The sequence below is a fragment of the Chionomys nivalis genome, chromosome 23 (genome assembly GCF_950005125.1).
Source record: "Chionomys nivalis chromosome 23, mChiNiv1.1, whole genome shotgun sequence".
Classification (NCBI taxonomy): domain Eukaryota; kingdom Metazoa; phylum Chordata; class Mammalia; order Rodentia; family Cricetidae; genus Chionomys; species Chionomys nivalis.
The window spans coordinates 45,514,900-45,537,306 of NC_080108.1; the positions used below are offsets into that span (position 1 = coordinate 45,514,900).

The 22,407-nt window shown below is 45.8% G+C and overlaps 1 protein-coding gene across 3 annotated transcripts; it reads right to left on the reverse strand.

The window, feature by feature from the left end:
- Positions 1-2,765: 2,765 nt before the first annotated feature.
- Siglec10 (sialic acid binding Ig like lectin 10) lies at positions 2,766-11,477 on the reverse strand. Of its 3 annotated transcripts, none has more exons than XM_057756369.1 (11): positions 11,438-11,477; positions 10,985-11,368; positions 10,571-10,849; positions 9,692-9,739; positions 9,130-9,387; positions 8,872-8,919; positions 8,516-8,773; positions 8,158-8,442; positions 7,792-7,879; positions 7,586-7,697; positions 2,766-3,352 (listed from the first exon to the last, which is right to left on the reverse strand). In XM_057756369.1, the coding sequence occupies exons 1-11, from the start codon at positions 11,475-11,477 to the stop codon at positions 3,092-3,094; spliced, it is 2,061 nt and encodes a 686-aa protein (XP_057612352.1). In that variant the 3' UTR covers positions 2,766-3,091. The 3 variants fall into 3 exon arrangements, with proteins under 3 accessions (XP_057612352.1, XP_057612353.1, XP_057612354.1); XM_057756370.1 differs by having other exon boundaries at positions 9,130-9,385; positions 9,684-9,739; XM_057756371.1 differs by lacking the exon at positions 8,872-8,919 and having other exon boundaries at positions 9,130-9,385; positions 9,684-9,739.
- Between the last annotated feature and the right edge of the window lie 10,930 nt (positions 11,478-22,407).

Below are 22,407 nucleotides of genomic sequence, written 5' to 3' on the forward strand. Positions count from 1 at the left end.
TGGTGAGTGATGGCAGGGGCGTGGAAGAATGTTGCTTGCTGGCGGGTTGAGGCACAGCTACGGAGGCTGGGCTTCCCTCTAGAGGCAGAGGCCATCGCTGCAGTGTGGGAGCCTTCACTGGGGCCATTTCAACGCTGTTCCCCAAGAACTCATTTCTCTCTTCCATTCTCTTCTTAGTGGGACAGGAACGGGACAAACCGTTACCTTCTCCTGCTTCAGAAATTGATTTTGCAGCCATAAGAGAGTGTCACAAGCTGTGCAGCTTATAAATGATAAAAAGTTATTTCTCATTGTTCTGCAAAGTGCCAGAAGGATCAACACCTGGCAAGGTACCAGAGTGAACCTGTGTTAGGTGGGAAGAAAGGCAATGGGGTTTGGACTGAATCTGAAGTCAGGATGTAAGGCTAGGCTGTGATGTATTTATTCATTCATTTATTTTGTGGATTGAAAATTTTTTGTTTTGTCTTGAGACAGGTTCTCACTGTGGTGATCCTGGTGGGCCTGGAACTCGCTATGTAAAACAGTCTGGGCTCAAACTCACAGAGGTAGCCTCCCAAATGCTTGGATTAAAGACATAAGCCACTGTGCCCTGCGCTACATGTAACAGAGTCTCGGGTAGCCTAGGCTGGGGGTAACCTAGGCTGGGGGTAGCCTAGGCAGGCCTCAAGCTAGCTGTGAGACGAGGATGACCTTAAACTCCTGGTCCTCCTTACAAGAGTGTACCATCATGCCAGTTTGTGTGATGCTAGTGATTGGACCAAGGGCTTCATGCTTGCTCGGCAAGCACTCACTGACAAAGCTCTGTCCTCCCACACACGAAGAAGCTACGTGTCATCATGCAGTTGTAGGAATGGACAAGTTGTGGAGTTCTAGTCTTTTGTTGTTGTTGTTTTGAGGCAGGGACCCTGGAACTCACTAGCTATTCCAGATTGGACTCAAACTCACAGAGATTCACCAGCCTCTGCTTCCCAAGTGCTGGACTGAAGATGCGTGCCACCATGCCTAGTGAGAGGACCTTATTCTCTTGTCAAGAGACAAAAGAATTGACAACTCCCTCTTAGAGAACCCCACACCCATACCTTTAAGTATTTTAACTTTCCTTCTGGATCTCTTAACCCTAGGGCTTGAGCCTAAATATCCCTATTAGGGGCTGGAGAGATGATTCAGCGGCTAAGAGCACCGACTGCTCCTTGCAGAGGACAGTAGCTTTACTTTCCAGCACCCACTCGGCAGCTCACCGGTAACTCTAGTTTCAGAGATCTAGTGTTCTCTTCTGATTACCCCAGCACCAGGCAGGCACAGAGCACACACAGGATATGCAGACAAAATGCTGATATCCATAAAATAAGTGAATAAAGTTTTATTAATGCCCCCCAAGACAGAAAACCTAAACCATTTCCCTGTGGCCAACCATGTCCTCCTAGTTTGGCTCCAAGGAGAGCCCAATTTTGGATACTCATCCTGTAGAGAGCCAAAAAAGCAACTTCAACCAAGAAAGGCCACAGTTGTGGCCATTTAGGTCAAGAATCACTGGCCCCATTCGCAGTCATTGTGGCCCTAAGACTTTGTAGGACAAGGCTAATGAGGATGGAATAAATAACAAGTGCTTTCAGAGTCACTGCTCTACTGCTGGGAGCCCTGCCGCTGCTTCAGACCAGTGCATGAGTGCTTGTCCAGCAGGTCTCCAGATGAGGAAAAGCCCACAGAGACGATCGCAACTGGCAAGGACCAGTGGACTTCGGGGCAGTAGGATATTGCTGGGACCACGCTACCTGCACACTCTCCTCTCTCGTAATATTGATGATTGTCTTGGTGACTTTAGTGTCATTTTCTCAATCATGCATAGGACAGATGCGATCATTTCTGGAAACCCCATTTTTTTCCCTCAAATACTTCCCTCTAAAATTCTTTGGATGTTGATACTTCTTAGGTTTCTTGTTTGGGGATGCCAGCTGTTCTGTCTCAGTGCTGACAGGATCGGGGGCAAGTCACCCCATTTCTGTAAATATGCTTTGTACAGGATTGTTAGACCACATTGCCTAATGCTTCCCAAGAAGTTCCACCAACTTGGAACCAAGTATTCAAACATATGAACCAATGGGAAACATTCTCACCCCAACCACTCCACTCTGACTCACTGAATAAGGTAAAGGAGTGATGGATATTATCCCTGACATCACATTCCATGTGAACATGCACATATACAAATGTATTCACACACATGCACCCACACGCATACAAACATTCGTATAAAATGGGAGTGGAAGGGGACCCAGATAGAGCCTGGAGTGGGTGAGTGTGGCAGGTTGGGGGGTGGACACTAGAGAGCCCTCCAGAGAAAGCAGGGTGGTGTCCACAAACAACATAAAGGATGGGCAATCTTATTACAGTCAGTGCAACTCTGAAGCCACCCTTGAATGCTCCTTTGGCCTTGGATCTTATAGGCCCCTTGTTGCTAAGGCAACAACTTGGGTAGAGGTCAGTTATTTCAAAATACCTGTGTTAAGGTCGTGACTTGTGACTTCCGTGACTTCCGCAACAATGACTTAGGACTTGAGGGAGAGGCGTTGTTTCCCAGAACTCTCGGGACCAGCAGTGTTGTGTTAATGAGTGTAAGTGGGGGTGAACACTGGGAGTCAGGAGACCCAGCCTGAATCTGAAGGGTGGCCAGAGTCCTTCTCCAGCCAGCCCATTAGCGCCCACAACATTCAAGATAGCAAGCACAAGAAAGCTTTATTTTGCTAATGACTTATCCAGGCCTCTTCTCTTAAATCTCTTTCCTGGGTCAGTTAGATGGCTTAGCAGGTTAGGATACCTGCTACCAGGTCCAGAGGCCTAGGTTCAAACCTCAGAATTCACCAGCGCTGACTCCTCCGAGCTGTCCTCTGACTCACTGGGAGGCACGTGGGCCGTCAGAGGACAGCTTGTGGAAGGTTCCTTCCACCATGTGGATCCGGGCTTGGTGGCAAGCACTGTACCTACCTCCTGAGGATTTTTTTTTGAGAAAAGAAACTGCATTTCTTTGGGGGTCCTCTTTACTGATCTACTATTTTCCCTGTAGGAGATCTCAGTTCTCAAGTCCAGAACAATCTCAGTGGAATCTGACTTCAGCGTAATCCGTGTCTTGGGGATTCTGGGTCTCCCACAGTCTAAGGCGGGGGAAGTTGAGAGCAGCATAATGGAGTTCTTCTGGGTTGTTCTCAGAGACCGGGGCCTCAGAGGATGACTTGGGGTCCGGGCAGCCAGGAGAAGTGAACGGAGGCTCCTTCTGTCTCTTCTTTGACTCAGGGGAGTGAGTGTCCTGCGACGGGATCCTGGGAGGGGTGTCGGGTTTGGCCTTCCAATCCTGATCCTGAGGGGACAGCAAACCTTTCACTCACTCAGCTCACAGTTGTGCACCTGGCGTGTGCCAGGCACTGACTTGAGAACTGGGGCTCTAGCAAGGAACACACACAGAAATGTAGAAATGGCAAGCGCTGAGTGCTCTGAAGAGAAAGCCTGAGGTGGGGCTGGAGCGACAGGTCAGCAGTTCAGAGCCCCTGCTGAATTTCCAGAAGATCTAAGTCTGCTCATCAGCACCATCTCCTGGCAGATCCTAGTCACCTGCAACTTCAGGGACTCTGAGCCCTCTTCTAGCCCCTACAAGAACTTCCCACACATACATACACACACCACACCACACACATACTACACACACACACCACACACACCATAACACACATACCACACACACACCACACACACATACCACACACATACCATACCACACACCATACACACATGCCACATACATACCACACACGCACTGCACACACACACCACATACACACCACACACACACAACACAACACACCATAATACACACTACACATACACACCATAACACACACCACACACACACATACCACACACACGTACCATACCACACAGCATACACACATGCCACACACATACCACACACACATACCATACCACACAGCATACACACATGCCACACACATACCACACATGCACTGCACACACACACCACATACACACCACACACACTATACACACAACACAACACACCATAACACACACCACACACACACACACCATAACACACACCACACACATACCACACACACACATACCATAACACACACCACATACACACATACCACATACACACCGCACGCACATACCACACCACACACACACACCACAATTAGGAGTAAAAATAAAACATAAAGCTGAGTGTGGTAGCACACGCCTTTAATCCCAGCACTCAGGTAGCAGAGGCATTCAGATCTCTAAGAGCTCGAGGCCAGCCTGATCTACATAGTGAGTTCCAGGTCAGTGAGAACTACACAGGGAGAAAAAAAAAACTTAAACAAACTAAATTAAAAGGAGAGTCATTGCTATAGACAAAATAGTTTTACCACAAAGAAATAACTCTGAGGTAGAGAGCATATGTTAATTGCCCCAATTTGATCACTGCACTGTCTGAGTATAGTGGCACATTGTACTTATAAATAGACACAGTTGATATATACAAATGTCAATAATAAGTGAATAGGTCATTCTGGACATCTTTGATGGGATGATTATCAAGTAAAGAGTATTAAATGAAGTCAGGAACCATGCAGTTTCTGTGAAAAACTTTGAAGGAAGGCAACAACAGATTCAAGTATCTGAACAGGGTCTGGGGGCTGTGCTTAAGGAAGAACAAGGTGGGAGATGAAGGGATGTCGTGGTGAGGAAACATGCTTGGGGTGCAAGCTGGAAGACTTGAGTTCCATCCCTGGAGCCTGAAATTAAAAGATAGAGCTGACTCCCGAAAGTTGGCCTCTGACCTAACATGTGCACTACATCGTGCATGCACATTCCCCGATAAGAATGCTGATAAAGAATACTAAATAAAGATTAAAATTTGAAAAATTAAAAAAGCAGTATGGCCTCTGTGGCTACATAGTCAGTCTTGTAAAACTAGGCAAAGCTCTCTACCTCAAAGTCCCTGGAGATGACTTTGGAAATTCAAAGAAGTGATCAATGGCAGGTTTAGTAGGAATTGAGGTGTTTTGATTTGTGACTTTTTCAACTTTCCATTTTGGAATGATCAAAGAGTTACAAAAGTGCCAAAAGTGGAGTCAATGATGTAGCTTAGGGTAGAGTGCTTGCCTAGTGTGCACAGAGCCCCGGAGTCCACCCCTGGCGCCACATAGATCAAGCATGGTGGCACATGCTGGCTATGACAGCACTCTGAGAGTGGAGGCAGGAGGATCAGAGGTTCAAAGTTGTCCTTGGCTGCTCAGGAAAATCCTTGACTCTGGAGGAAACTTGAGGCCAGCTTGGGCCACAGTCACAGAAGTGGCACAGAGAACGCTGTGCCCTTACCCCAGTGTTCCAGGGGTGCAGTATTCACAGAAGGATGCCGATTTCTATACAGTGTACAACGTCGTTACCTGCCTTCTAGGGGAGACTCCTATACTAGCCCCCCTTCAAAGTGCTCCTATCAATTTTTATAGGCAAGTCTGAGCATGCCCAGAGGCATTTCTGTCAGGTTTTCTTCTTGAAACCTTAAACTGAGCGGGGGTGGGGGGGTGCTCCTTAGTACTCAGGACTGTTGCCTTAGCTGGGCATGCCCAGGGTTGCGTTCCTGAACTGAACTTACTCAGAAGTGTGTTCTTCTCTGAGTATGCTCGGGGTGCAGGAATCTGCCTGGCCTCAAGGCTGCTCCCTATGTGAATAAGCCCAGGTCCAGACTATTCCCATCATACTAGTAGAGGTAGACACATGTGACCACCACAGCCAAGATTCAGGACCTGGATCATCAAGGAGCAACCCCCTTCCTGTCCTGCAGAGTTAGGGGATGCTTTTTCCCTAACCACAAGCATTTATTCACCTACGATCTGTGTCATGTAGTTCAGGTTGACTCTGAATTTTATATATAGCCAAAGATGACTTTTTACTTCCTAACCCCTGCCTCCACTAGTATTTGTCAGGCACCACTGTGTGCACTTTCATGCGGGGCTGGGGATTTCTGCATGCTAGGAGAGCACTCTGCCACCTGAGCTTCATTTCCAGCCTTTTAGCTCTGTGATTTTTGTAACCTTGTCAGTGAGATATAAATGGAATCGTGTGATGTGTAACATTCAGAGACTTTCATTTATGTGATTTGTCTTATGCATCAAGAGTTTGTTCTTTTTTCTGTCTGAGTAGCATTCCAGAGGAAAGGTATGCCGGCGTGGTTTCTACAGAATGCCACGTGCAGAAAGGACAAGGACAGAATCAGAGGAGGTCATGAAGAAAGCTGTGATGTTGAGCGAAGACTAGGATGAAGCGATTTGGGGGGATTCTGAAGAGGGTTTGGTGATAGGTCAGTTGTGGGGAACAGGAGTGAACGATTATGCAAAGGCTTTAGCTTGCTTGAGAAAAGCTGCTGACATTTGCTGAGAGAGAGAAGCAAAGGGAGGGCATAGAGGGAAAACCACTCAGAAGTTGATTTTGCCTGGGCTCAGATAAGAAATTCCCACTGATGTCTGAGTGTAGATGCTGTCCGGCAGGTTGGATAAGGGTCTGGAATGCAGGGAAGAAGCTGGAGACATGGATGTTCATTTAAGCCTCACCAGGTAGCTGTGACCTCATAGTTGTACCTAGTGTTTACTGAAAACCCAATAAGGGTCACAAACTCCTCTGAATATTTTACAGATGCAATATATGTGTGTGTGTGTGTGTATGTGTATACATATGGGTGTATATATACATGTATACACACACACATATTCCCAGGAGGTAGGCACCACTATTATCCCAATATTATAGTTGAGGCACAGAGAAATACAGTGACTGCCTAAGATGATGATTAAAAAAAAATAGAGGGCGCAGGGGGAATAGGAGCCTTTGCAGCCTACTTTTTCTTTCTTTTTTTTTCTTCTCTCTCTCTTTTTTTTTTTTTTTTTTGATTTTCGAGACAGGGTTTCTCTGTAGTTTTTGGTGCCTGTCCTAGAACTAGCTCTTGTAGACCAGGCTGGTCTCGAACTCACAGAGATTCACCTGCCTCTGCCTCCCGAGTGCTGGGATTAAAGGCGTGCGCCACCACCGCCCGGCTAGGCAGCCTACTTTGAGTCCCGTATTTAATCAGTAGGATGTACCATATCACAAGGACATTACTAATTGTTGGGTAGGGCTGAGGATGCCACTCAGTGGTACAGCACTTGTCTGGCATCCATCAAAGAGGTGCAGGAAATGTTGCTCAGCGGGAGAGTACCTGCCTAGAATCCCCTCGTGAAGGGTGAGAGTGCTAGGCGTGCACATCTCTGGGTTCTATCCCCAGCACAGTAACTACAAATTAGTGGTTAAACATAGTTAGTTAGCCCTTGGTGGCGACGATAATGAAAGAAATGTAAGCCACCTATGGAGAGAATCCGTGTTCTGTTCCTCAGACTTGGAAGCAGAGGAAGATGTGACGGCGCAGAGGGAAGCAGGGTTTGGCTCTAATCTTGGATGCTTCATGTCTCTGAGGCAAAGGTGTAGGAAGGGAAGGGAAGGGATGTGTGCAGAAGTAGCAGGGAATGCTGACGTAGAAAGCACGACTGGAACTCACCAGGGACCTGGGCTTCGGGACCACGTTGATGTACTCCAGGATTGTGCTGCCCCGGGAGATCTTGGGTCTTGAGGTTTCCTCTTGTGATCCTTTCTTCTGTAGGGTCTTCACGCTGAGGAAATGGCCTCTACATATACTGTTCCATCTGCCCTCTCCCTGGAAGCCCAGATCCCAGTTCCCACGCCCAACAACTCCTTCCAACTCACATGATCATAACGAGGCCGAGGGCAATGAGAGCTGCAACGCCAAAGCCCAAGAGTGCTCCCTTGGAGAAGGCCGTGGGACTCTCCTTGCCTACAGAAGAATGAGCCATGTATGTCATCACCATGTATGCGCTCTTACACACAACAGTGGGCATTTCGGACTCCAGTTCCTGCTGCACACCATGGCCAAGATTCTTTCCTATTCCCTTCTAGAAAACATGACTGCGTCCTGGACTGGGTGTCAGGCCTTAACCCCCCTTCCTCTCTACCCACACTTAGCTCATGGATCCATATCCTCTCAGGCTTTGCTCCAACCACGGAGCCCACTCAGGCCCTCCTTAGAAGAGCTCAGTCCCAAAGGGCCCTCACCAGGCAGTAGCAGAACAGAGGCACTCCGGGCCCCATGGCTGTTCCAGGCCTCACAGCTGAGCGAGAGGCTGGACCAGAGCACCCCACGGAGGCTCAGGGAACTGTTGCCCCATGGTCCTGTGGAGCTGGAGGTGACCTGGAAGGAGCCATTGCTGCCGTTCCCCTCCAGCAGCCCCTCCCCCAGTCGCCAGCGCAGCGAGGGGGCGGGCCAGGCTCTGGAGGAGCAGCTGCAGTGGAGACCCTCAGCTTCCCAGGAGCAGGATGGTCTGGGCATCTGTGGGGGGGCTGTGGAGAAGGAAGAGAAGGATCAGCAGGGGGCCCCTCATCACAGGTCCCAGGTTTCCCTTTCCCCACTCACAGTGCACAGAGAGGCTCAGAGAGATGCGCTGAGCACCCAGTGGGTTCTGTGCAGCACAGGTGAATTCTCCTTCATGTTCCTTCTGGACCAGAGGCAGCTCCAGCTTCCCAGGCTCTGAAGACTGGGCCAGGATCAGAGTCTGTGCCACCCCGGTCCAGCTCAGATTGGCTGGGGGGTTGCTATGGGTGACACAGACTAGACACAGGCTTTGGCCCTCCAGGACCGGGAGGGAGGTGCCGTTCCTGAGGATTTCCAATACTGGGAAGGACAGGAGGCAGAGTCACCATGAGGCCCATCAACTGGGACGCCTCCAATCCCCACCCAGATGTCCAGCTTCCTCTGCCCGTCCTTTCTACCTGTCCTGTTTGCTTGAGAAGCAGTCACTCTCAGGTCCTCTGGGGGATCTGCAATGAAGACAGAGAACTGGCTCCAGGCAGGCCAGGGCCTTCTCTCTGGGTATAGCATCTCTCCCAGAAGTGGAAGCTGGGGGTGGGTGAGTCACTCACTCACTGGGTTCCCAACCCAAGCTGTCTGCTATATGCCTCCTGTTCCCCAACCCTCTCCCACTTCCTTTCCCTCCTCAGAGCTGGGAGCCTGTGGTGGATCACACTCACATAGCACAGAGATCTCCAGGGTATGTCGCTGGGAACCCCGCCTATTCTCTGCTTGGCAGGTGTAGTGTCCAGAGTCCCCAACTTTCACCCGGGGCAGCTCCAGGCCCAGGGTTCTGGAGCTCACAGGGCTGGACCGAGAGAGGATTCGGCCCTCCAGGCTCCAACTCAGCGTGGCAGGAGGGTGGCTGTCGGCAGCACAGAGGAGGCGCAGAGACTGGTCTTGCTGAACTTCCAGATGTGAGGTATTTCCATGTAACTCTGAGCCCAAAGAGACACACAGAGAGAGGAGGAAATAGAGACAGTGAACGAGATAAAGAAGGGTGAAGACAGAAATAGAGAGATGGGTACAGACATAGAAAGAAAGAGACACAAAGACAGAAATGGACAGAGAGACACAGAGACAGAGATAAAGAGGTACAGAAAGGTAGGGATAAGGAAAGGGTAAGGGAGTAGGACACAGGGCATGGGCAGGCAGCAGGAAGAGTTTGGCCTGCCCACTCTCTCCTCCCCCACTCCAGACTTTTCATTTCCGACCTTACACCACCCCAGGAGACCCTCGTACCTGACACGTTGTCACGGAAAATGCTGATAGCAAGATCTCTGGGGGCATCTGGGAGAACATTATGAGTCATCTTCAGAGGGGGAATGTTTTATTCCTCATGAGAAGTTCCCTCAAGGAAAGAAAAGCACCACCATGCCAGGGAAGGCAAGTGACCAACCAGAAATGAAGCAAAGCAACCAACCATTGCTTTGCAGGATACAGGCACACCAAGGATGGGGTACCTTCCTCTACTTCTTTAGAATGTATGTATATGTGGTGAACATGCATGTGTATATAGGTGCACATGTGTGCACATACATGTAGGAGGAAGCCAGGTGTTGATATAAGGCACCTTTCTGAAGCATCGGTGTTCACATTGTTTACTGAGGCAATGCCTTTCATTGAACTCAGGTAGCCAGTTGGGTAGCCAATTTAGTTAGCCAACTTGCCTTGGAGCTCACTTGTCTCTCTCTGACTCAAAGCAATGAGGTTACCAGTGGGCCACCAAGCCTGACCAGTTTCTATGCAGGTTCTGAGAGTCCATTTCACACACTTGTGTGTCAAACTACTTATCAGCTGAGCCATCTCCCAGAAACCCTCTTCCTCCTTTGAGACAAGATCTCATATATTCTAGTATGTATATGTGCTATGTAGGCAAGGATGGTGGCCTGAAAATCCTGGTCCTCTAGTGCTAGAATACAGATGTGTACCATCACCTGTCATCTGTGTAGTGCTGGGGATGGGACACAGGACCCTGTGCACCTTGTGCATGCTAGTCAAGCAATGTACCAGCGGAGTCATATCTCCAGTACCTCCGTGAACTCCCCTGAGCATGGAGTTGGGGGATTCTCTACCTCCCCCCACCAGGACTGCGAACAGTCCAAAGCACCATATACTCACAGGCCACGCTTAGTTGGACTGTTCTCCGTAGGGTCTTTCTAGGCAAGTCCACCTGACATATGAGCTCAGTGTCATGGTGCTGAGGTCCTGGAGTAAAGCTGAGCACCGAGTAAGGGGAGGTGTGTGGTCTGGTTTCTTGGGAGGAGATGGCAGCCCCCATCCAGGAGAAAGAAGGAGCTGGGCATTGCTCAAAGGCCCAGTGAAACAAGCAGACAGCTGTGGCTGGCTGCCCAGGCTCCAGGATCTCAGGAATGAAGACATCCGGCTTGTGAGTCAGGGCTAAGGGAGAAGATGCCAATCCTGTGGCTTCAACTGCCCCTCCCTAGAAGTGACTTTCTTTGCTTCATGGTTTATCTCCCACTGTTCCTCCCCCAGTGAGAGACAAGAGGTCCCTGCTATGCCCACAACTCTTACCTTCCACCAGCAGAAAGAATCCATCCCGAAAACTGAATTTCTCAGCTCCTCTCTCCATCCGGAAGAAATAGACCGAGGAGTCTCTCTGGTGCACATCTTTGATCATCAAGGAACAGTTCTTTTCCCGGACACCCCCCAAGAGCTGGAATCTCCCCTGGGTCTCTGGTTCTATTGTTTCTATTTTATCTTTGTCATTTGTGGCCACTAGAAATTTAGATGATGAACTTCCGGTGACTTTGAACCAGTAGCCATACGCTGGGGCAGTGTCGTGCCAGCGGCTCTCAGGGGAGAAGAAAGAGCAGGACACGACAACACACAGACCCTCCTGTACCTTCACAGTCCTCTTCACCAGGAGGAAGTAGTCTCTGTTCTGACCTTGAGACCCTGAGGAAGGCAGGCTTGACCTGTAGCCCCAGCCCCAACTTGGGTCACTCCGGCCTTGGGCCCACTCACCTTCCAACACCAAGGACAACAGAAACGGCAGCAGTGACATCGTGGTCTTCGGAGGATCTTAGACTTGCACAAGGTGGCTTCCTTCCCCAGCTGTGACCGCTGGAGTGAGAGTGAGGGGAAATGTAGGCGGAAGCTGAGCTCTGGGAACTGGCGCGAGACGAACTGCTGTTGTGTTGGCAGGTTCTGCGGCCATTGGTCTCTCCCTTTCTCATCCACTCTCTCCGTGTCCACTTGCCTATTGCATGTTTTGTGGGGCATTTGGAGCTTGGATGGTTGGAGCTGGTCCTTCTCAGACATTTCTGGTGGCTGGGATGGAAGGACAGGGCTGTATCTAGCCTGGAGACCTGGCTGTGGATGGATGTAGGTTGGGGCTTTCCCCTTACGTGTTAGGTCAGTAAGAAAGCAGAAGTTAAAACTTTGCTGAGTGCCTCTTGAAGGGAGTCCTGGTGGGTACAGAGGAGTGAGCGCTTTTGGAAGGAGCTGGTCTCCCCACATAAAATTCAGAATGCCTGGCTGACTGAGGTACAGAAAAAGATAATCATTCTATTTCTTGGTATAAAAATATCTCAAACACCTGATGGGACCTACTCATGTTAAAAATAAAGGTTTTGCTTTGTCTGATGTTCCAGTGTAACTGGGTATTCCTCAGCACGCTTGTTTCTCCTTACCTATACGGTAGTCAGGTAAGCATAGACTGGTCTCAGCCCACCCTCCATTCTTCCTGCCGAGCTACTGAGCTCCAGAAGCTCCCACAGACGTCAACACAGCTCCCCATTTCCCCTTCCTCTTCAGTCAGAGATCTGAAGGTCCCATGTGCAATTCATGTATTGATGAGATTTTCCGGATCTGGGGCTGACACTGGTTCTAGGAGTCAAGGCACTTAAAGGGTGTGGTGTGTATGGTGTACATGTGCATATATGCGTGTGTGTAATGAACTTTAGCAGCCTGAGTGTGAAGTGTTTCCCAGATGGTGAGGCTGACAGAGGTGGTTAGGGCGGACCTACAGGCTAAAGCTCTGACCTGACTCCCTTCCATCCTTGAGATGTGGCCACCTGCCTCGTGCTCCTACCACAGACAGGACTTGGTCAGTTTCCTGCCATGCCTTCCTTGCCACAGTGGACTATTCTTTCTGACCTATGAGTCAAAATAAGTGTTTCCTCCCTTTAGTATCTTCTTTTAGGAATCTGGTCATAGCAATGAGAAAAGTAACTAAGATTTTCTCCAAGATGCTGCCCTGTTGCCTGGTCCTCCTTTTCTTTTACTTTTACTTATGTGTGTGTTTGTTTCTGTGGTGTGTATTTCTGTGGTGTGTGTGTCTGTGGTGTGTGTTTCTGTGGTGTGTGTGTCTGTGGTGTGTGTTTCTGTGGTGTGTTTCTGTGGTGTGTGTTTCTGTGGTGTGTGTGTCTGTGATGTGTGTTTCTGTGGTATGTGTGTCTGTGGGGTGTGTTTCTGTGGTGTGTTTCTGTGGTGTGTGTGTCTGTGGTGTGTGTTTCTGTGGTGTGTTTCTGTGGTGTGTGTTTCTGTGGTATGTGTGTCTGTGGGGTGTGTTTCTGTGGTGTGCTTCTGTGGTGTGTGTGTCTGTGGTATGTGTGTCTGTGGGGTGTGTTTCTGTGGTGTGTTTCTGTGGTGTGTGTGTGCACGTGCACACATGAGGGCAGGCACCCTTGGAAGCCAGATGTGTTGGAACCTCTGAAGCTGGAGTGCAGGCAGTTGTGTGATGCCTGACGTGCGTTCTAGAAACAATTCTGGTCCTCTGGGAGAACAGTGTGAACTCCTCACTCCTGAGCCATCTCTAGCTCCCTTACCTGGTTCTTCCCAAAATGGCACTTGCTCTTTATAAACTTACATATACCTGTGGACCAGGAACAATTCTTCATGAGAGGAGTACAAAGGCGAATTCCACAAGGTGTCTGACCTCAAGGGTGTCTGACTTGATAAATGAATAATCTGTAAACTTCAAAGGCTCCTAGGCCGGGGATGCTAGGGCAAGCATTCATGGCAGGAACATATGGAGGAGTGGTCATTTATTCCTGGTAGGAGGAAGTGGCCATTGTCTGCCCCTGCCTGCATTCCTTGAAAACAATGTTTTATTTATTATTTCAAAAAACATACATTTATACAATCTATACTGATCATATCTACCCACCACTCCCTGCCTCCAAATGTCCCTAGTGTCTCGCTATCATTCCCCCATATGGGTGTAGCAGAAAAAACCCTCCACTTCCTAGGGGAGCTCATTAAGACATAGGGTATTCTAAAAAGAGATGAAACATTCCACTCTGTAAAGAAGTGGGTTAAGCCCAGGAAATAAACAACTTAAAGGCTTCAGGAAGTCTCTAAAACTGAGTAGATTCATTAGGTCTCCACCCCAAACAGAGATAAGCAGTAAGGACTGTTAAGAGACACTCAGACAAATTGGGCATCCTAGTCTAGGATCAGACCAGTTGAGTCGTCTGGAAGGAACAGAGACCAGGTGAACTGCTTGGAAGAGACTCTCCAACCTCCAAGTTATGCAGGTTTCACTTTGGTCAGTTGTCAGTCATCCTGGGGTGGGCTTTTGTGATGGAACAGTCTGAGTCGTTTGTCCTCCTGGATATCCAGACTCAGGCCTGTCACCGGTTCTCATCTGGGGTGAGAGGATAATTCATGTCTCCATAGAAATAGTGTCATGATCATCAAAATGCCAAATAATCCAATTAAAATGGGGTACAGGCCTAAACAGAGAATTCTCAACAGAAGAATCTCAAATGGCCAAAAGACAGTTAAGGAATTGCTCAACATCCTTAGTCACCAGGGAAATATAAATTAAAACAACTCCTAGATATCATCTTACACCAGTCAGAAAGGATAAAATCAGACACACTGATGACAGCTTATATTGGAGAGGATGTGGAGTAGGGTGAACACTCTTTCACTGCTGGTGGGAGTGAAAACTTGTACAGCTAACTTGGAAATCAATATGGTGATTTCTTAGAAAATTGGGAATCAATCTACCTCAAGACCCAGCTATACCAATCTTGGGTATATACCCAACCAGACGCTCAATCATATCCCAAGGACACTTGCTCAACTATGTTCATGGCAGTGCTTTTTGTATCAGCCAGATATTGCAAACAGCCTAGATGTCCCCCAACCAAATACTGGATAAGGAAAATGTGGTACATTTATACAATGGAGTATTACTCAGCTGTAAAAAAAATGATTTCATAAAATTTGTAGGCAAATGGATGAAATGAGAAAAAAAAAATCATCCTGAGTGAGGTACCCAGACCCAGAAAGACAGACATGGTGTGTACTCACTTATAGGTGGGTATTAGGAGTAAAGCATAGCATAACCAACCCACAGTCCACAGTCTCAGAGATGCAAGGAGGGCCCAAAGAGGGGTGCATGGGAAATAGAAAAGATCTCCCAGGTAAACTGGGGGTGGGGCAGGGTGCAGGAGGTAAGTTGGAGGTGAGATAGAGTGGGAGAGTAGCAAACGAGGCGTCTTGATGGGGACATTTTGGGGTTAGGGAGATACCTACCTGGTGCCAGGGAAATCTCTAGGAATTCACAGGATAATTCCAGGTAAGACTCCTAGCAATAGTGGAGACGGTGCCTAAACTGACCTATGTAATCAGATTGGTGACTCCCATGATTGCCATCCGAGATACTCTATCCAGTAACCGATGGAAGCAGAAGCAGAGATCCACAGCCAAGCACTGGGATGAGCTCTGGGAGTCTTACTGAAGAAAGGGAGGAGGGATCGCACGAGCCAGGGGGGTCATGATGGGAACCCATGGAGGCAGCTGACCTGAGTTTGTGGGAGCTCATGGACTCTGTACCAACAACTAGGGAGCCTTCATGAGACCAAGTTAGGCCTTCTGCATGTATGTGACAGTTATGTAGTGCTTGGTGTCTTTGTTAAGTAGTGAGATCAGAACATATCCCTGGTGCTTAGCTGGTTTTTGGAAACCTGTTCCCCATACTGGATTACCTTGCCCAGCCTTGATGCAAAGGGAGGAGCTTAGTCCCACCTCAGTTTGATGTGTCATGCTTTGTCCAAGCCCATGGGAGGCCTGTTCCCTTCTCAATGGAAATGAACGAATGGAAAGGAAAAGGGTAGATGGGAAGTGGAGGGGATGGGCGCTGGGAGGAGAAAAGGGAGGGAAAACTGGCTGGTATGTAAACTAAATGAAGAATATTATTTAAATGAAAATAAAATTTTAAAAATGTGGGTCTTCCTACTTCAAATAATTCAATCATGAAAAAAATTCCTCATAGGTGTATTCAGCCACTGGTGTTTTAGTTAATTCCAGATGAAGTCAAGCTGACAGTCAAGAATAGCAGTCACGTTGTCTGTCCTTTTAAACATACTCGCCTAATTCTCCTGATCATTCTTTCCCCTAATCAGTTCCCCCTGTCCCATTAGGGTGACGGTTAATCTCGACTGTCATCTTTATTGCATGGGAGGTTAGTGAAGACACCTCTAGGTGTGACTATGAAGATATTTCCAGAGACAGATTGTGATTGGTGACATTATTGTCACCCAACATGATGGCAATATTGCGATGAAGTAGAAAGTAGAAGTCTTAGGATGAGGAAGTAGGTCACTGTAGTGGTTTCCTTGGGGTTATATATTATGCTGATTAGCTTTTGTCAGCTTAATACAACCTAGAGTCATCTGAGGAGAGAGGACCTCAACTGAGATGTCTTTATCAGATTGCTCTGTGTAGTTGAGTCTTTTGAGGTGTTTTCTTGAATAATGGTTGATATGGGAAGGTCCAGCCCATTATGGCTTGTGCCACTTCTTGGAAAGTTGTATAGAGAACAAATTAAATTAGTAAACACATTTCTCTGTGGTTTTTGCTTTAGTTTCTACTTCTACGTTCCTGTGTAGGCTTCACTTCGTAATGGATTGCAATCTCTAAATCAAATAAACCCTTTCCTCCATAAGGTGGTTTTGGTTAGTGTTTTATCACACCAATAGAAAGCAAACTAGGATATTACTCTTCAAGAGAACCAGAGTCTGCTTCCCAACATTCACATAAGGCAGTTCATTACCATCCGTACCTTCCAGCTCAGGGGATCCAACACCTTCTTCTGGATACCTCCATTGGAACCAGTGTACATAAATAAAAGTAAAATAAAATAAAATCTACGAAGTATAGCCTAGCCTTTTGGCTCTTACTGTCTTATGTGGTCTGTGGATATTGTTAGTAAGAAGGCATCCGTCCACTTTGGACTGGGACTGTTTGCGTCTTAAGACTGGCTAGTCTGAAGGCTAAGGTGTACCCCCAAAATGACATATATAACTTAGGTCTTGCTTTGCTCATCTTAGGTAAGATTTATTTAAACATCAAGTGTAAGAAAATCAATGTGTTGAATAAATTGCTCCATGTGAAGTACTTCGTCACCATAGCCTGAGCAAACTGACACCTGGTGTCATTTGAAGATGATGCATGTCCCCCACAAGGCAAGTATATATATATATATATATATTAGGGCACAGTTCATACAGTGCAGGGACTATTTTAAAAATATTGGCCGGGCGGTGGTGGCGCATGCTTTTAATCCCAGCACTCGGGAGGCAGAGGCAGGCGGATCTCTGTGAGTTTGAGACCAGCCTGGTCTACAAGAGCTAGTTCCAGGACAGGCTCCAAAACTACAGAGAAACCCTGTCTCAAAAAAAAAAACAAAAAAAAAAACAAAAAAAAATGTTTATTTTATGTGTATGCATATATGTCACTGTATATGAGTGCAGTTACCTGTGGAATACAGAAAGAGGTATCAGACACCTTGGAGCTGGAGTTACAGATGCTTATCAGCTGCCTGGAAACCAAACCCAGATTCTCCTGGAGCACTACCCAGTGCTCTTAACTACTGAGACATCACTCTAGCTCCAGTGGCAAGTTTTCTATTCTTCCAAGATGTGACTGCACAGAGGATGGGAGGAGAAAGGGAAGTGTCACAGGCTCCTCGGGACTAGCACTGTTTCTGCATTGTTACTTCATTCCAGCGCTCTAGCTCTCCCTGTCCTGGGACATGTCAGATCCCGTTTGGGGGCTGGTGTTGTGTAGTTGTTTCTTCCTGACTGAAATAGCTCTGTAGGGAAGGAAGGAGGCTCACCTAAGTTACAAGAGTTACAGAAATGCAAAAGAGAGTGACAAGATCCACAAGGTTTCCCCTTAAGGTTATACAAGCAGCGAGCAATTGCTATAGGGGAGGGGACTCTGTGGAGTTGCCTGAAAACTGGGCAGGGATCTACAGGGTAGCATTTTCTGTGAGTCACCCATACTGGGGTGGACTTTGTGGTAATGTGCCTATAGCATCCACACTTCTGTAAGAAATCTACACTCCTGCCTCTGGAAGTAACTATAGTAAACTCATTTATTTACCAACCTACAATAGGGTGGGATTGTTCCCATGGTCTGCCATTCAAGGCATATATAAGATGCTGACACAGACCATGGGAGACCCTCCCCGAGATCTGCTCCAGGGTAGTAAAAAGAAGACCTCCGAGTAGCAAGGACTTAGAAAAATTCTTATCTTTCTAAAAAGGACTTTAGGGAAAAGGCAGGCTCACGTTTTTTTTTTTTTTGTTTGTTTTTTATTTTTTTTGTTTTTTTTTTTGTTTTTTTGTTTTTTTGAGACAGGGTTTCTCTGTGGTTTTGGAGCCTATCCTGGAACTAGCTCTTGTAGACCAGGCTGGTCTCGAACTCGCAGAGATCTGCCTGCCTCTGCCTCCTGAGTGCTGGGATTAAAGGCGTGCGCCACCACCGCCCGGCCCTCACGTGTTTTCAAGGTAACTTTATTATTGGAAGTTGTAAAGAGATTTTTCAGATAAGAATTTTTCAAGAAGCAATAATAAAGTCACGTGTTTTCAAGGTAACTTTATTATTGCTTCTTGAAAAATTCTTATCTGAAAAATCCCCTTACAACTTCCTAATTAGCTCTCCACAGACTCCTTATTGCTCTACACCTTTCTCTTTGCTCTCTACACTGCTGCTGCTAACCTTTTGCACAGTCAAACTCTAGACAATTATAAGTTACATTTTCAATATTTGATGATCCTCCAGCCTCAGTGGAACTCTGAAACATAGCTTGCTCCAATACAGAGAGGGCTAAGAGCCAGCCAGGAGGAGAGTTTCTTGCTCATAGGACCAAGAGAGCTAACCAGGAGAAAAGACCAAGGGAGAGGGCCAAGAGATACCTCAGTGGCTCCCTGAGACACAGACATTGACAGTACAGAACAGACCAAGAACAATTCTCAAGGATTCGGGCGGTCACTGCAAAGATTGGACCAGGACACAAAGACATTGTCTGCAGCAACTGAAGGAAGGCACTAATGCAAGAATTCATCCAACAACCTAAAAAGCAACATGATAACACTGGAACCCAGGGGTCACACAACAGGAAGACTTGATTATCCTAACCCAGAAGAAGCAGAAGAAAGTGATTTTAAATGTAACTTTATGAAGATGATGGAGACCTTTAAAGAGGAAATTAAAAACTCCCTTAAAGAAATGGAGGAAAAGACAAACAAAAAATCAGAAGAAATTAATATATCTCTCAAGGAACCCAAGAAAACCAAGAAAAAGCAAACAGGTGAAGCAAATAGTTCAAGACTTGAAGACTAAAATAGAGAAAATAAAGAAAACACAAACCAAGGGAATTCTGGATATGGAAAATCTGGGTAAATGTACAGAAACTACAGAGGCAAGTATACCCAACAGAATACAAGAGATGGAAGAGAGAATCTCAGGTGTTGAAGATACTATAGAGAAAATCAGTTCATTGATTAAAGAAAACATTAATTCCAACAAATTCTTAACACAAAGCATCCAGGAAATCTGGGACACCATGAAAAGACCAAACCTAAGAATAACAGGGGTAGAAGTGCTGTGATGTAGCTGCCCTCACTCCCCCAGTCGGACAACAGAGCTTCCTTGTGGTCTGTAATTGACAAGGATGTTTGTGTTCTTTCTGGCCGGTGGCTTTCCACAGAAGCAGTAAAGATATAAAAGGCTTTAATTGGGGGAAAAAATAAAGGTTGCTGTTCTTCCACCTGAAAAGAAGCCTCCGTGTCTCAATCCCAGCACCCCCTGCCAGTCTTGGCATCCAGGCTGCTCTGGCATGGCAAGAAGAGGTCCCACCAAGATCTGGAAAGAAGAACTCCAGCTCAAAGGCACAGAAAATATATTTAACAAAATCATAGAAGGATATCTCTATGAACATACACGCAGCATATAGAACACCAAATAGCCTGGATCAAAAAAGTCCCCTCACCATATAATAAGCAAAATGCAAAACACGCAGAATAAAGAAAGAATATTAAGAGCTGCAAAGGAACAAAGGTCAAGTAACATAAGGGTAGACCTATCAGAATTACACCCAACTTCTCATTGGAAACCATGAAAGCCAGAAGATGTGCTGCAGACACTAAGACTGATCATGGATGCCAACCCAGACTACTATACCGAGCAAAGTTTTCAATCACCATCAAGGAATAAAACAAGATATTCCATGACAAAACCAGATTTAAACAATATGTATCCACAAACCCAGCCCTACAGAAAGTACTAGAAGGAAAACCCCAACCCAAGGAAGCTAACTGCACCCACAAAAATACAGGAAATAGATAACTTCCCATAAGCAAAACCCAAAAAAGGGAAGCACACAACTACTACCACCAAAAAGTAACAGGAATTAACAACCACTGGTCATTAATATCTCTTAATTTCAATGGACTCAATTTACCTATGAAAAGACATAGGCTAAGAATGGACATAAAACAGGATCCATCCTTCTGCTGTATACAAGAAGCACATCTCAACCTCAAAGACAGACATTAGCTCATAGTAAAGAGGTGGGAAAAGGATTTCCAATCAAATGGACCTAAAAAAACAAGCAGGTGCAGCTATCCTAATATCTAACAAAAATAGATTTCAAACTAAAATCAATCAGAAGAGATGGAGAAGGACACTTTATCCTCATAGCAGGAACAATCCATCAAGATGGAGTCTCAATTCCGAACATCTATGCCCCTAATACAAGAGCACCCACATATGTAAAAGAAACATTACTAAAGCTTAAATCACACATTAAACTCCACACACTAATAGTAGGAGACTTCAATACTCCACTCTTGCCAATGGACAGGTCAACCAGACAGAAACTTATAGAGAAATAAAAGATCTAACAGATGTCATGACTCAAGCAGATGTAACCAACATCTATAGAACATTCCACTCCAACACAAAAGAATAAACCTTTTTTTTCAGCACTTTATGGAACCTTCTCTAATATAGACCACATACTCGGTAACAAAGCAAAACTCTACAGATACAAAAAAAATTGGAGTAACCCCCCTGTATATTATTGGATCAACATGGTTTAAAGTTAGAATTTAATATCACTACTCTCAGAAAGCCTACAAACTCATGAAAATTGAACAGTGAACTATTGAACCACCCCTGGGTCAAGGAAGAAATAAAGAAAGAAATTAAAAACTTCCTAGAATTCAACAAAAATGAAGGCACAATCTACCCAAAACTATGGGACAGTATGGAAGCAGTGCTAAGAAGAAAGTTCATAGAACTAAGTGCCCACATAAAGAAAGTAGAGAAACCTCACACTAGTGACTTAACAGCACACATGAAAGTTCTAGAACAAAAGAGGCAGATGTGCCCAGGAGAAATACAAGAAAGAAAAAAAAATCGAATTGAGGGTTAAAATCAATAAAATAGAAACAAAGAAAATAATACAAAGAATTAATGAGACAAAGAGCTGGTTCTTTGAGAAAATCAACAAGATAGACAAACTCTTATCCAAACTAAATAAAAGGCAGAAAGAGAAATCCAAATTAACAAAATCAGAAGTGAAATGGGGGCATAACAACAGACACGGAGGAAACTCAGAGAATCATTAGGCGACAGTACAAAAACCTGTACTCCACAAAACAGAAAAATATAACAGAAATGGGCAAGTTTCTGGATAGATACCATACACCAAAATTAAATTAAGACAAGTGAACTATTTAAATAGACCTATAAACTGTAAGGAAATAGAAGCTGTCATCAAAAGTCTTCCAACCAAAGAAAAATGTGGGTGGTTTTAGTGCAGAATTCTAATAGAACTTCCAAGAAGAGCTAATGCCTATATTCCTCAAAGTGTTCCACATAATAGAAACAGAAGGAACATTGCCAAACTCTTTTTCTTTAATTTATTAGATTTTTTAAAACAATAGCAATCAAATTCCCACTCTCTCCCCCTCCCATTCCCTCCACACACTCTCCCATCCCACCCCCATCTAATCCTCAGATAGGATAAGACACATTGCTTTGTGGAAGGTCCAAGGCCCTCCCTACTATATCCAGGCTGAGCAAGAGAATAGGAACACAAAAAGCCAGTACATGCAGTAGAGATATTCACTGACAGTTGCCAAACTCTTTTTATGAAACTACAGTTACCCGACACCAAAACCACACAAAGATTCAACCAAGAAAGAGAAGTACAAACCAATCTCACTCATGAACATAGATGCAAAAATACTCAATAAAATGCTGGCACACCAAATCCAAAAACATATCAAAAATAGCATCTACCATGATCTAGTAGGCTTCATCCCAGAGGTGCAGGGATGGTTCAACGTACAAAAATCTATCAATGTAATCAATCGTATAAATAAACTGAAAGAAAAAAACATACGATCATCTTATTAGATGCTGAAAAAGCATTTAACAAAATTCAACACCCCTTTATGATAAAAGTCTTAGAGAGATCAGAGATACAAGGAACATATCTAAATATAATAAAAGCAATATACAGTGAGCAAACAGCCAACATCAAATTAAATGGAAAGAAACTCAAAGTGATTCCACTAAAATCAGGAACAATATAAGGCTGTCTACTCTCTCCATATATCTTCAACATAGTTCTTGAAGTTCTGGCTATATCAATAAGACAACAAAAAGGAGATCAAGGGGAT

Excerpts from the sequence above, each read along its gene's own strand:
- Siglec10 (XM_057756370.1), bottom strand. The coding sequence starts at position 11,477 with ATGTCACTGCTGCCGTTTCTGTTGTCCTTGGTGTTGGAAG. Across the intron at positions 10,850-10,984 it reads ATTCTTTCTGCTGGTGGAAG|CCCTGACTCACAAGCCGGAT; the intron begins GTAAGAGTTGTG and ends CTTCTCCCTTAG. Across the intron at positions 3,353-7,585 it reads TCCCGAAGCCCAGGTCCCTG|GATCAGGATTGGAAGGCCAA; the intron begins GTGAGTTCCAGT and ends CTGTCCCCTCAG.